The 15919-nt window shown below is 40.5% G+C and overlaps 1 protein-coding gene across 1 annotated transcript in view; it reads right to left on the minus strand.

Annotated features, from left to right (window-relative positions):
• The window catches only part of col7a1 (collagen, type VII, alpha 1), a 138856-nt gene that overhangs the window by 50039 nt on the left and 72898 nt on the right, over positions 1-15919 (minus strand). Inside the window, exons 53-65 of the mRNA XM_083772305.1 lie at positions 14493-14528; positions 13883-13927; positions 13612-13683; positions 13439-13483; positions 13001-13036; positions 12704-12745; positions 12385-12465; positions 11905-11940; positions 10545-10580; positions 8824-8904; positions 8373-8408; positions 725-796; positions 588-632 (exon numbers count right to left, since the gene is read on the minus strand). Of these exons, the coding sequence (XP_083628431.1) occupies positions 588-632; positions 725-796; positions 8373-8408; positions 8824-8904; positions 10545-10580; positions 11905-11940; positions 12385-12465; positions 12704-12745; positions 13001-13036; positions 13439-13483; positions 13612-13683; positions 13883-13927; positions 14493-14528 (663 nt within the window). The remainder of the gene's footprint in view (positions 1-587; positions 633-724; positions 797-8372; positions 8409-8823; positions 8905-10544; positions 10581-11904; positions 11941-12384; positions 12466-12703; positions 12746-13000; positions 13037-13438; positions 13484-13611; positions 13684-13882; positions 13928-14492; positions 14529-15919) is intronic.

Here is a 15919-nt window from a genome sequence, read left to right on the forward strand (position 1 = left end):
GGCAGCCGCGAGGTTGCAACACAAACATACACGTTACTAAAATAATAATAATAATAATATGGGGGGGGAAACAAAGAGAAAAAGAGGGACAGAGACAGCGCCTTTCACCTGACACATTATTACTATGTAATCATTTCTTTTTTTATGAAAACTACTGTAAGACTAAATATATTGTCCATTTCATCAACAAATAAAAAGTGCAAGTGTCACTCTCCGAAAATAGCCAATCTACAAGCTCACAATGTGTCGCAACACGACAGATCGGCTATTTATATATAGCCGAGTATAAATCATGCATTTCAATCACGGCACGCCCCAAATACAGACTGTCGACTAAATCAACTGTAGATTTACAGCCTGTAGTCGACTAAAATCTTAATGGTATTTAGTAAACAAAAACTAGACTAAAACTAAAACATTTCAGATGACATTAAAAATGACCAAAACTAAATATATTTTATTCGAAAAGAATATGACTAAAACTAAATCAATCTATAAATTTGTTGTCAAAACCCAACACTGATCCATCCATCCATTCACACAGAGGATTGTCATTGAGGGATGAGTATTTGTATTGCATCAATCACCATCTTGCCAGGAAGCCCAGCTTTGCCATCGACTCCTGCTTTGCCCTGAAATACAACAGCAGTACTGATAAGATAAAAACAAAGCAATACATTTTAAATAAATAAGACACAGATAGAAAGAAATGGCGTGTACTCACAAGTGTTCCTGCGCTGCCTGTGGGACCAATGGGGCCTGGAGGCCCCTGTGCACCTCGAAGTCCTGGCAAACCCTGGTTAAACACAACAGTGCATTATGGAGCATGGAGTGATTGCATGAAAATAAACTAAGATAACTTAAATCCTACTTGACCACTTAAAAGTCTGTGTATTTTATAGTCTTTTTGGTGACCCCTCTAGATTAAATACTTTGTCAGTAATGAAAACGGCATGAGGTAGAGTAAGTCATTAAAGGTATATTCAGTGATTTCACTTAATTCAAATATCACTTATTTTTTTGTTTTGTTGTGATAATCCTCCCTACTATAGAGTGTGCTGGCCATATAAGGAGTTCCTCCCTGTCCCCAGTTAACCCCTGGGGGTCAAAAAACCTTAGGTTTCGTTTTTGACTCTATCCTGATTGGACGAAAGGCTGGGTCCCACAGCCAAAAACGAAACCTAAGGTTTTTTGAGTGAAATCACTGAATATACCTTTAATGCTAAAAAAGGATAACAGAAAAACGTCCTGGAGACTTGTTTCCATTGTGGTCTTCTATAACTCAAGCACAAAAAGTTCGGAAACACTAATATCAATTAGTGATATTGTCTATTGTCAGAGTCGGTAACAATGGAAGTTGGGAGATTCATGTACCCGTGTCAGAGTACCCGTTCCACCCATGTGTCTGTGTCCTTTTTATCCCCATATATGGAGATTTCTGTATCTGTCTCTCTGTGTCCCTTTATTCCTATGTAGTTCTGTGTCAGGCATGCCCAAATATGGAGTGTTGTGATTTCAGAAGAGGACAGTTCCATATATGGAGCCTGGACAGGGACCCTGTCCAGAGCCCAGGCAGAGGCCTTTTGTGGCGGTTCTGGACAACCGTGGGTCCGGCCGACTCGACACCGGGTACTGCACTCCCTGTGGGGGTGTGGAACACGTGTGTCAAATTGAAGTTGGTGGGAAGAACGGTTCTTGAGGTACGTGCATTAAAGCCGTACACATGTACGGCTTTAATGCAAAGACAAACGTACAGACAGACAGAGTCGTGGTGCATTTATAGATCGATTTTAGTCGTTGATTAGTCACCTTTACAACGAGGTATAGCTTGTAAGGATCGGGCGTTCGTGGAATGAGCAACACAGTTAAACGTGTGAGTAGCGCCTCCAAAAGAAAAAAGCCAAAATGACAAGTGGTTGGTATTGATCTTTGCTTTGAGTTGCTTAATGGATTTGATGATTGCACTCTCACACAGTAATAAGGGAATAAAACAATACATATTGGCCATTTTTAAACTTTATAGATTTTACACTCAGTGGGGGAACTCAGTAGCGTCTGGGAGATCCATACGCAGCCACAACACTTGGTATGGTATGGGGCAGTATCTCTCTCACAGGCAAGACGCAACTTGTCATCATTGAATGCAATCTCAATGCAGAATCTTCAGAATCTGGGACCTAACGCCATCCTCCAGGATGACAATGCTCGCCCCCACAGAGCCAGGATCAACACAGAGCACCTACCGAATTTGGGAGTGGAGAGGATGGACTTCAACCCAATTGAACAGGGATCAGCTTGGGCGTGCTGTATGTGCTAGTGACCAACAGAACCATGTTGGATGACTTGCAATTAGGGCAGTCAAACGATTAAAAAAAAAGATTATTCACAGCTTAATAATTATTTAATCATGATTAATCACCATTCAAACTACTGTACAGTATGTCCAAAATATGCCATGTATGTATGTATGTATGTATGTTTTATTCTTTATAACAAATCCAGTGTGGTAGGATGGTGTTAGTATTAGGGCTGTCAAACTATTCATGTTTAATCAGATGGATATGGGGCAAGTCATCTAAGCATGCATTAATTGCGTTAACATTTGTCTGTTAACTATATAATTAATTTCACAAAATAATTAACTCAGTTAACTCGGTAATGTTGACAGTCCTACTTGCAACAAAACCTGGTTGAGGAATGGGATGCCATCCCACTGCAAAATGTGTCTAGGTTGGTGACCAGCATGAGGAGAAGGTGCCAACTTGCCAAGTTGTTACGGCTTCCACACGCCACTGAGTTTGATAACACCGAGTGTACAATTAATAGTGCAAAGATGGCCAATATGTGTTGTTTTTTCCTTATTACGGTGAGAGTGTCAATCTACCAATCCACTAAGCAACTCAAAGCAAGGGTTGAAATAGAATACCGGCTATCTGTATATGTTGTTTGTATGTCTGGCCTCGTGGGAAAAGATGCTGGGTGGATGGGGAGGGAGTTGTGGGAGAAAATATAAAAACAAAGAGTTGTATTTTCTTTTCTTTCTGTGAAACTTGCATATAATGTCATGCTCATATTCTTTGAATAAAAGTTTATTTATAAAAAAAAAAAAAGAAAAAAAAAATTAGTACATTTTTGGGGAGCGCTACACACACGTTTAGTGTGTTGCTCATTCCACGAATGCCAGATCGTTGTCACTCCCTCTAGTATTGAGGCTGTGGCCTGGTATCACTTACTTTGGAGAAGTAGATAGCCTGGTAGCTTCATTGTCATTGCATTATATGACTATGGTCTGTTAGAACTGCGATTCCCATAATTCAGTTTGAAACAAAACCATGGAAGTACCGCTCCAAAACAAACGTGGCAGGGTCCAATCGTGACATTTTGGAAAGACATACTGTAGTCAGAAACAGTATGTATTAACTTTAAAATAAATAAATTATAAGTACATTTCAGGTAAAATGGTGTATATACTGTAGAGAAGTTGTCCAAAAACCTTCATGTGGACATTATGTGGAATAGTAATACTGAAATAAATGGATCTCTCTCTCTCTCTCTCTGGAGACACACAGACAGGAGGCTACTTTTAGTTGTTTTCTAACAGGAAAAGGTTATGCTGAAGGTGCCTAAAACCAATCCTAATTCAGTGTGTATGCTCCATATATGGAACGAATGTCAAGAAAAGTTTTAATTAGATGTCCTTGTTTCTTTTGCTATTTTTAAAAGATGTTTAGCTGACCAGCCTGACCGTATATTGGAAGAATATTTAGTTAATAGTTAATACATTAGCTAGGTTTATATAACTATCTGCGCAGTGCGCACCATAGTCTCCAACTCTTTATACTCTGGGCTCAGCAAAAGGTCATCTCCCATCTTCAACTGGTGCACACTTCTGCAGCCTAGATTACTAACAAAGTCTAGGAGACATGATCATATTACACCGATCCTAGCTTCCCTTCACTGGCTGCCGGTGAGTTTTAGGCCTCACTCACACCTATACATCTAGCATACAACAATGTTGCATGGTAGATGTAAACAAGTTGTAAGTGTCATGGCCGCCCCAATGCATTTCCAATGGAAGTCACATGGTTTGACACAACATTTTTGTTTGATGCTGTTGTACGGCTTTCGGCTGTGTTTCGACTGCCCCCCTCACCCCCATACAACACGTTTGTCTCTTCAAACCACGTGACTCCCATTGGAAATGAATTGCGAGCTTGCAACAGTCAACAAGTCTCATGCATCAGCTATACAACATTCTGTTGTGACAGTGTGAGTGAAGCCTTAAGAGTTGATTTTAAGATTTTACTGATGACTTTTAAAGCATTGCAAGGCCTGGCTCCCAGCTATTATATCACTGATATGCTGGAAGCACATAAGCTGGTGCGCAGCCTTAGATCCTCAGGATCTGAGGCTGATCTCTTGGAAGTTCCCAAAACTCGCCTCGTTACCATGGGTGATTGTCGCCCAGTTTCTGGAATGCCCTGCCTGAGGATTTAAGGCTAGCTAAGTCAACGTCATCTTTGAAATCGCTCCTGAAAACATATTTGTATATATCAAGGTCCGGTTCCGGCGAGCCGCCCCGCATCCGAAACGGTCGATAAATGACAGTTACCGTGTGGGGGTCCCTGGGGCGTCCCCGGAACATCCAGATCCCCAGTAACGCGCCCAGGGGGGGCGGCCCGGGTTCTGGCGAGCCGCCCCACATCCGAAACGGTCGAGCAATGACAGAGTTATGTCCCCGGGGTCCCTGGAACATCCAGAGTCCCAGGAACGGCCCAGGGCTCGTATTGTAGTGTACTTTGTGCCACTTTACTCTGTGCTGTACTCTACTGGCCACTTTAGGTGTTGCAGCTGTCCGTGCTCAGACATACAGACACAGAGACAGACATACATATACACATTGCTGTGCAATAGGCACCGCTCAAAAACTATTATGACAAGAAAAAGACTTGGGCTCATTCACAAAGCACTATGGGGCGAGGAGACACAAAGTAAAATGTATTCCAGGTGCAGCAAAATGGTGTCATCATACATCAATCAAATATTGACTACTGTACAGTACCATACTGTAACCAGTGGTGGAAGAAGTACTCAGATAATTTACAAAAATAGCAATACCACAATATAATTTTTTTTTAAATACTCTTACATCAAAATCTCTCGCATCAAAATATATTTAAAGTAACAAAGTGTTTTACAATTGCAGATCTAAAAGCTTGTAGATAAACTATTTTCAAATGGTCTATGTTCAAAATAGGGGTAACGTGGTTAATGTATGTTTTATATAATAATTTATATCTGCAATGTAACTAAAGTTTTCAAAGTACATTTGCCTCTGAGATGTAGTGGAGTAGAAGTCATAACTCTCATAACTATCATAACTATTGCAAATTGGAAATACTCCATTATAAGTAAAAAGTTACAAAAAATTGTACTGTACATACTTTAGTACATACTTGAATAAGTCAATAGGTCAATAAGTCAATAATAGGTTTAATAAGTTAATAGGTCAATTTTTACACCTTCAGAGTAATACTGTGTACTGAATTATCCACGCCTGCAGAGACAGCTGCTTGCTTTAAGAGGTCATGCTCAGGCAGAGGACATAAGCCCTTGTTTTTACAAAACAGGTTTTTACGAAACAGCTCTAATTTCAAGAACAGGAGCCCATGGCCAGTATTGAATGCATGTAAACAACAGGGTTCAATGGGATTGGATAAAACAGGAGTGTCAACAAGTCCACATTGCCCTCTGCTGTACATGTACAGTAAAGTCTAAGACAGTGGTTTTCAACCTTTCTCAAGCTCCATTATTTATTCAGAATGTAAGCCACAGACCACGATTTGATGAGATTTTGACTCGCAGACCCAAAACTAAAGAATATTTAGTTGTAGTTGGATAAGACTTGTACGCTGTATTGATGTGGTACCATAGGAGAGATAACGGGGAAACGATCAAAATAAGAATTATTTTTATGTAGACTTCTTGTAAGTAGACTATAGTCTAATAACAAATGAAACCAAATGGACCTGTTACGGTCCATTTGGTTTCATTTTTTAAGATTTATGAGTTAAGATCTAAGAGATCCAATAAGAATCCATTTGGTTACCAACTCTCCATCAATTAGCTGGGGACCAACGGGGAAACCCTGCAAGGACCACTAGTTAAAAACCACTGGTCTAAGAGACGGCTGCCATTATTGTGGCTGTTGGTGAAGATTTGGTGAACACAGCCGTGTTGGGAGATATTTATTACTGCAACCCTTGGATTGAATTATTAGATTCTAAACCTAAAAGTATTGCCCTATAATATGTTTGGATGGCTAAACATATTCTATTCTATTAAGTTTCTTGGTTAATTCATAATATTAATGTTTAGCAGCTGAAGTGATAGAACATGAAAATATTGGCACAACCTCTATCTATAATAATGAAGGATATTCGTATACATGCTCCAACTGCCTGTCGGCTCTAAATTCTTATCTGAGCACGACAGTTAGCATTAAGTGAGCCTTATTTGAAAGCTTGAAATGTGAAAAGTGGTTTGGCACCGTGCATGCAGTACATAACTAGTGAATTTTTTTAACTCTATCAGCTACTATTATAATTCCTTAATAAAAAAGAGCACGTAAGAAACTCAGAAAAAAGGAAAATCAGAGATGTGTGCTGGAATTGACAGAAAATAATTAGGATTTCTCAAATGCTACACATTGTTCGACGGGCGCTCCTTCCTGCAGTGTCAACGATTGCTTCACTCATCTAAGATTCGTGTTCACATTGGATACCCTACTCTACTGTGCTATGCTTCAGTCAGTCCACACATCACAGCGCCCACTGCCCAGGGGTATTATATTAAACATAATTTCATGCACCCCAAAAAAGCCTCACAATTCATCAAACTTTTAAACGCTGCCCTGGATACTAGCCTAATCAGTTTCTGTGGTTAATACAGTTATTATTATACCAGAGCACTGTGAGAACCCAGTGTTGATTTCGTCTACTAAAACTATGACAAAGAAAATGATGCGTCGACTACCTTTTTTCACAGATAAAATAAGGGAGGGACTAATGGAGAAGAGATACAGTACAACTAAAAGACATGTTCTGATGAATTGAAAATGGAGGCCCCTGATGTACATAAACAAGTCTTAGTGCTTTTTCTGGTTTCATCCCCGTGTTTTGACCTGTACCTTCGTTTGAACTGTATCCCATCCTACTAACTGAGAATGCAAATTTCAATCAATCAGTCAGGTGTGGTTGCGCTCGGGTGTTGCGCTCTGAAGATAGTTGATCTAAACTCAACGCTGAGCTTGTAGATCGGCTATCGGCTTTCAGATGCAACCAAGTGTAAAATCAGGCATTACGATGCCATCAAAGCCTGCCAAAATCCATTGTCGTCGACAAAATCAACTGTAGATTTAGTCGACTAAAACTAAAACTTTTCAGATGACAAAAATAGGACTAAAACTAAATTAAATTGCATTCAAAAGACTTTGGCTAAAACTAAATCAAATATTTCTGTCAAATTCAACACTGTCAGAGTCTGAGCTAAACATAGGGCCTACAGTATACCTGCATATATGTCATAATGACATAACATAATGTTGTCTGGTATTAACTTGTTTGCAAAAACGAAATAAAGAAAATGAAAAAGAGCACTTTACAGGTGGCTGTAATTCGGAACTAGCCCCTGTAAAATGTCCAAGCCTATCCCAGAACCCCCCCACCCCCCCTTCACACACACCCCTCCTGAACTGTTGTTTATTATGATGTTTTTGCATATTATTGTATATTATTGCAGAAGGGAGTTCCAACCGCACCTCTAGCCTATGGCAGGCCAGTCTGGTGCATCTCAGAAGCAGGACATGAAGAAGAAGGAGGCAATGGAGCAACTCAGACAATTTAGGCCCTTAGATGAATGACCTGACGAAGATGTAACTGAAACATCGAAACGTTGTCGCTTTTTACTGTTTACCTGTTAATAAAGTAAGGGCCTAAATTGTCTGAGCTGCACCAGTGCCTCCTTCTCTGATATTGTATATTATTGTTTGTCACTACATGTTTCGATTAATTGAATACCCAGGACCCCAATGGAAACAAGCCATAGTGCTTGCTTGGGTTTAATCCTTTTAGCATACTTTTGTATAGAATTGTACTTTCTGTGCTGTTAATAAAGTATGTAATCAAATCAATCAATCAATCTACCTCAACCTCAATATTGTTTTGAATATGTTTTTTTGTGTTGTTATTATGGAATATAATTTAAAGTAAATATGCAAAATGTGGGGAAGGTACATGAAAATAAAAATGGTCAGACACATTATTTAATCACCAGCATACTTTTCTTTGTTAACAACAATATTGACAACTCACGTCTCTTCCTGGATCACCTTGCTTCCCCGGGTCTCCCTGTAGGAAAGGAAAAGGTTTGCATTAGTGACACCCACGTTTACCTTACGGAGATTAATCTACTGCAGTGGTTTTCAACCAGTGGGGAGTTCCAGGTACATGATTTTGAGTTGGTAACCAAATGGACCCTTAATAGATCTTTAACTCTTGGGAGCATAAAATGAAACCAAATGGACCCGTACATGTCCATTTGGTTTCATGTTATGAGTTAGAAAAGTTAAATTATTGTTAAACATCTGCATTACTTAATTTACAAGAAGTCTACATAATTTGGGGTCTGAGAGGCTAAATCTCATCAAATGGTGGTCCGTGGCTCAAATGCAGAATAAATAATGGGCCATGGGGTTGAAAACCACTGATGTACTTGATGTATGCTTCTGTATACGGTGTGCTTGGAGAGGGTTAGTTCACTGACCCTCTGGCCTGCCACGCCTGGCACTCCTGGTTTGCCGTCTAGACCAGCTCGTCCATCTAAACCAGATGCTCCCCGGTCTCCCTAATCACATAGAGGTGTTGGGGTCAGAAAGAGAATATGACGGAGTTATAGCCCTACAACGTACACGTACATGTTTCAGTTTTCACCACTTAAGCATCCGACTGTGTCACCTTAGCTTTTCCCACTTTAACCATTATTTTAAACTTTAGCTGTTGAAAAATAGCAGATATACAAGCTTGTAGCATGGCACTCGGTGCTACGCTACCACACTACGAGCTTGTAGATCTGCAAAACAAACTCAAAACTAAAAAACTAAAATATTGTGAAAATGTGTGCAAATCTTTGAATATTATATTCTATCACAGCGAACGTTTTTAACTCATATCTTTGCTTCTGGGGGTGCCTGGACTAACATATTTTGAGATGGGGTCGGCGGCCAAATACTGTACATACAATTTTGGCAGTCCTTGACATGAAAATGTTTGAGCACCACTGATAGAGAAACATGAGTTTTCAAAACTGTCAGGTCTTAATGGATTAACCACTTAAAACACCAACATCCGTATTGTGGGGAAGGCTGCGACGCGTTGTAAGCTCGTGGATCAGCTATTTTCAGCAAAAGCATTCCCCACAATAACAGAAAACACTGTAGCATAGAACCCTGACTACTTGGGCAGTGGTGTTTTGGTCGTTGGCTAGCACAGGGTACAACATGGTCAGTAATGTGCACGCCCTACATTTATGTTTATTTATTTGATATGGACATAACAATCACATTGCTCATTGCACAATTGTACAACTTGTAGATGCATCGTTTACAGTGTGTTAGCACGAGTGCTAGTTTTCACCACTTGTCCATTCAGAACGCGTGAAGTACCCAAATCAAATGGCTACTTCGCATAACAGGTTTACAGGCAGTGAGCGTCCTCACCCTTAAACATGGTATAAAAAAGATTATGGCTTAAAAATTATTATGGCTTCAGTACGGCTTCTGTCGTATTCTGTTTGTACGGAACAACAATGCCTTCATCGGAGAAGAAGAGATTCGTTCAAAGCAAACCAACAATGCATGTAATTGAGACTAGAATTACATTTAAAACATCGGTTTTGTTTTCCCACCATTACATCTGCAGTGTGTTGACATTCTTTCTTTCAGCTCCTATAATTCAAGGCATTCTTTGAGAAGATTTACAAAATGTTTCCTATTACTATTTATACACCTGTAAACCTAAGTACAATTAATATTAATCATTACATTAAGTTAATTAAGAATATATATATAAGAATATATATACTCTCATACACTACAGTATAATATACTGCAGTGTATGAGAGTCAACAGAACAGCTGATATTATCAGCTGTTCTGTGCGAATGCGCACATGCAGTGTACTGTACACACATGTGACGTAATTAAAATACCGTAGCACCGGGAAAAATAAATCACCATTACACCACAGGCCCTGAGAGACTATGTTCAACCATATGGGGTTTCAGGGGTTAACTACCAGCCCCACTGCACATCATCCCGTGGGAACCTGCTAACATTGGAATCAGGATCCGGTGGAATGAAGGACATTGGGACCTTGCTTATCAAAATGTTCAAGAGCCAGAGACACTTAAGAAGCTTTTCTTTTCTCTGTGACTACAATTGCCAGTGTGAGAGATGAAGAGAAATCAGTCACACTGATCCAAACCAACCTTTTCGCCGTGAGCTCCTCTTTCCCCCGCCAAACCCTGGACAGATTACAAGAGAGGCCGGGTCAGTGTTAAGTGAGTCACAGATGTCACAATAACCACCGTTTAGTTATCATTACTGACTGCCTGATCAAGGGCTTCTGGAGAAACAAAACCTTTCAGTCACTTCATCTTCACGCAAGGGAGCAGTCCACTATTAAAACGTTTGTATAAACCACCAAACCACCAAGGTTAGTATTATATCGGATCGATCGATCGTTGGATACAGAAGAAAGAAACAAAGACAGACAGACAGATTTAAATTAGCAGCCAGAATGTCTTTAGGCATCTCTGTTGGATGCTTCATCTTCAAATGCATGTGCATTGTTTTTTATTTGAAGTAGGACAAACTGACATTGCATGGCTTGAATTTGACCTTGTTTTCTTTGTGGAAGAAGGGACATCCGCACACTGCCAATTGCTAGTTCAGATTGGTTGTTTACACTTCCTGAAATGTATTTAGTGACAATGTCAGCCCATTCTTGAATTAAGCCTGAGGAAGGTCGCAAGACCGAAACGTTGCTCAATTAATAAAATTGCTCTGAACTAGCAAGTGGCAGTGTGCGGATGTCCCTTCTTCCACATTGTATACTCTTTGTCATCATCGCACCTGCTCCAAATTGCCTGCCGGGTGTGCGGAAGTCTTCTCTCTATGACCTTGTTTTCTTAAAAGTTCCACACAGAACATGCCAAACTCAAGCTTTGAGTTAAAAGGTGACATATGTGTGTGTGTGTGTGTGTGTGTGAGAGAGAGAGAGACACACACAGAGAGAGAGAGAGAGCGAGAGAGAGCACTTTAGGCTGTGTTTTTTTCTCCATTATTCTTTTGTTACCAGCAGGATGTCTGGTATAATTACCAGCCTAACATGACCTCTGCCACGCCGCACGCAGATATGCTCTAAAAGGATGAAAACTTATTTCAACTTGTCTGCAAGTCAACACAGTGCCATTTAGTGTGCCGAATTTAATTGGTGTGGAAACCACGCCCAAACGGCCCAACTCAGCACATACCGAATGGATTTTGGATGACACCCAATCAGGATTAATAAAGGCAGTTGACCAAGCTCATATGAGTTGACCAAGGTCAAATATTGGCTTTGCCTTACAGGCTGTCGCCTGACTACCTCTGGTTCTCCTTCCTGTGAGGAGATGTGAGTTAAGGCTGTCTAGATTAATTGCTACCTGGTGTGTCTAGCCCCTGAGTGCCATTTGGACAGGATGGCATGTTCCCCCAACCACCTCATGTAGCTGGAACCGGGGGCCCTACACGCACATTATGACGACAAATGAATGTACGACACACATTTTGAGGTCAAATACTCACTCTTTCCCCTGCAAGTCCACGTTGGCCTTGACTGCCCTTAACACGCATGGGGAACAAACAAAAAACATCATGACATCATCTTATCTAACAACATGGTATTATACAGTGAGATACATACAGTAGATACATTTAACAGCGATACGATACGCATACGATACATGGTTGACGATACCAGGGATCCAAATGGACCCTTAAGGGTGTGTTACTCGGGGAGGGTACAAATGGAATCGTTTTTTAATTAGGTTTGGGAATCCCAATCTACACTATACATTTCTCAGTGTGACTGAAAGTGCACAAATGGAACCAAATGGACCCACATGGGGTCCAGTTTACAGTCGTATAAGGGTCCATTTGGACCCCCTGGTGACACAACATTGAGAACGAGTAGTATACAGTGATATACAGGCTTACTCATACAGTATACGGTGAGATCAACGCATACTCGCATGACTTGAAAATACAGTAAAGGCCACATCTCACTTGTAGCCCTGGGGATCCAGTAGTCGCTGCCTCGCCCTTCTGCCCTTTGCCCCCATGCTCTCCTGGGTCACCATCATCGCCCTGGTGGAAACATGATGTGACGTCAGCGGTAAGGGACACAGACAAAGGTTTTGTCAGTTTCTCTCATGTACCTTGATTATATTATATGTTTCTGCGCCTACAGAAGGAATCTGCAAAATGATGAACCCATCCTACTGTAAATCAAAGGCAATTTAAATACATACTCAGACAGGAATGGTCTCTCTCTCTACTGCTGCTAGTATTAAAATCAATAGGAACAGTACTGTACTGAACATACCTTCTCCCCTCTGACTTGAACCGGCAGTCCCTTGATGTCAGCCTGAAGAGGACATTAACAGTAACTGAGAAAGACAGACTTGGAGAGAGTACAAGTATAGCTACTGTAGGTGGAAGATTATATTAAAATGTACACCAATTTCCCTGTGCTGTCAAACTGTGCTTGCAACTTCATTTGATGGCCACACTTGCCATATGCTGCTGATAACCGTAATGCAATTAGAACAAGACTAATTGATACAACCTTCATTAGAACACACATCATTTTAAATGCGAAACACGTGCATTGCAGACTTACCACCTTCCCTGGAGGTCCTGGGAGACCTTGAGCTCCCTTTGGGGAAAAAAAATATGTATTCAGTAATATCAAATACAATGTGTACGGAGAGAAGGAGAATGACACTAGATAGAATCACTTAAGTGAATACACACTTTACACAGTGGTGGAAAGTAACTAAGTACATTTACTTAAGTACTGTACTTAAGTACAATTCTGAGGTATTTGTACTTTGTACTTTTACTTCTACTCCACTACATCTCGGATCCAAATATTGTACTTTTACTCTGCTACTTATTTGAAAACTTTAGTTACTAGTTACTTTGGAGATTTGGATTTACTCGAAGTATTTTTTTTTATTACGGACTTTTACTTGTAACAGAGTATTTCTGAATTGCAGTATTGATACTTTTGTGAGTACTTTTTCCACCACTGGTGAATAGACAGAAAACAGCAAACCTGGTCCCCTTTCTCTCCCCTTGTGCCGGCAAGTCCTGGGCTGCCCTGTGAATGGACATATAGATCAATAAGGATGCTGATGTGGGCAGATCACACTGTTTGTGCTCACAATGCCACCGAGGCCATATTGAACAGCTGTCCGCAATACAGTGATTAATACGTGTGTGTCTCACATTGCGGCCATGTTCGCCCGGGTCTCCTAGGTCTCCTTTCTCGCCCGCTCGTCCAGACTGACCAGCTAGTCCCTGGATGAAGCCAATACAAATGTCCCCTTAATTGATTTTGTATTGCAAAAAAACTAGATATTTCTTTACAGCCGTGCTTATGCATAGAATGGAAAAGAAACTACCGGTAAATAATAATAGTACATTAAAGGACAAAAAAGATGAAGACGGCATAGAAAATTAACATTATTCAACTTAAATTAAACACTTTTTAAGTTACCCTGAGTCCTCTTTCTCCAGTCTTCCCTGGTAGACCAGACTCCCCCTGGTGGTGTAACAAAGTGAGAACAGGAGAAATCACGAGTTAGTGTATGTGTATGATGATGCAACAACTGCATTTCCAGGCAAACATGCAGTGGCTGAGGCATGACTAGGCCATGAATTCAACCAATGTCTTTGTTTTTCTCCGACAACCAAAACCAGCAACAAGTTGGAATCAGGGGTCATCGCCATGCTGGCTTGTGGCGGACATTTCTGTCCCATGGACATACAAATGGTATTACAGGTCTGTAATACAACAAGTTATGGGGTTCCTTGAAAATAAAAGGTTTGTGAATCACTGTCCTAGTGGACTCCTAATGTGCCATGTACTGTATAGGGTCATAGTAAATCAGTGTCATACATATTCTGTGGAAAACCTGAAGACTGACATTCAGTAATTGGGTCTTATGGTCCAATTAAGATTAAAAACAAAAACATCTAAAATTGACTAGGCAAAGTCTTGCCATTGATGGCTGCTGGTTGGAATGGACCATATGGAAACTGATGGAAGATATACAAGTTTAAGATAGAGGGATGGATAAAAAATAAAGGATGAGTTTGATACTTACAGGATCGCCGTCATCACCCTTCTCTCCTCTCTCCCCCTGTAAAAATAAAACATAAATTATTCACTTCATTTGGGAGCTTGGTTGGGCTCTTGGTAGCATTAAAGTTTCAAAGAGTAAATCTAGCACATGCTAGCAGTAATGAACAAAGAAATTGCATTAGTTTAATACCTCTAAAGTGGCGTTGTGGGATTGAAAAGCAGATTTGAAGAAACAAGAAGAAGGCATTACAGACTGGCTAGATAATTATACAAATAGCGACACATGCACACAGTAAAATAAATGGGTCATATTTTGATTATTAGGAAACTATGTTAATTTTGCCTACTAAGACGAAAAATGTGTGTCGACTAACCTTTTCACTGACGAAAACAGAATAAAAACTAAAACAATACGATGCCATCAAAGCCTTTTCTTTAAATATATTTTTTATCCCACGATTTTGTAACCCATTTTTCACCCCTTTGTCAATCATCTAATGTGATCCTGGGCTCTACACACCCTCCACCAACCTAGTCCCCATATATGAGGGACATGGGGAGAGCAACAGACTTGAACTCATGCTTCCTTCATGCCTGAGTGTCCAAGTTGCTCCTTTACACCTGACAGGGGGGAGTTTCCCTGGTTGGACGTAGCGCGTGGAAGGAACACGTTATTCCAACCAGTTCCTTTCCCCTCCATCAGGCGCCCCGGCTGGCCAGGGGGAGGCAAAGCCTTTAGCTGACAAAATGTTTTTTTTGCTACTACTCAACTAAAATAAACTCAAATATTTTAGATGACTAAAATGTTAAATTTTTTACTTCAGTTTACTAAAACAAAATGGAGAAAAATGGACTAAAACTAAATCAAAACATTATTAGGTAACAAGTAGGATGCAGTTTGTAAACATACAACATTCAAAGATGGCCCTATAGTCCTCCCGGGCTCAACGTCAAAATATCAAAGGAATAGTGCATAGTGCAGTATGCTGCCTCAAGGTTGATGCCCAGAAACATCCTGAACAAAGTTGAATAAGACAAAACGTGAGGGTCTCAGCATCATTACACCCTTCTAGTGGGTCATTAACCCATTCTGACCTGAGATCAGATTAATAACGAGGTTTCCACTGGACACACACTGGTCTGATGAACCCATTCTGACCTGAGATCAGATTCTAAAAATGTCAGTCGCTCTTCGATTTTTCAAAAATAGCAGACCTACAAGCTCGTATCGCGCCACTCGGTGGCGCGATATGAGCTTGTAGATCTGCTATTTTTAAATAGCTAAAGCATAACATGATGCTGACACCAAAATGGGTGCCCGGTCAGACTCAGAATGGGTTAAGTGATGATTGAGAAGGATGTAGGTCTATTCTCTCTCTCTCTCTCTCTCTCTCTCTCTCTCTCGGTCGTCCTCAGATGAGCCCTCAATCGTTGCTTCCAGTCATTCCA

The sequence above is a fragment of the Protomyctophum parallelum genome, assembly GCF_964188405.1.
Source record: "Protomyctophum parallelum genome assembly, chromosome: 8".
NCBI lineage: Eukaryota > Metazoa > Chordata > Actinopteri > Myctophiformes > Myctophidae > Protomyctophum > Protomyctophum parallelum.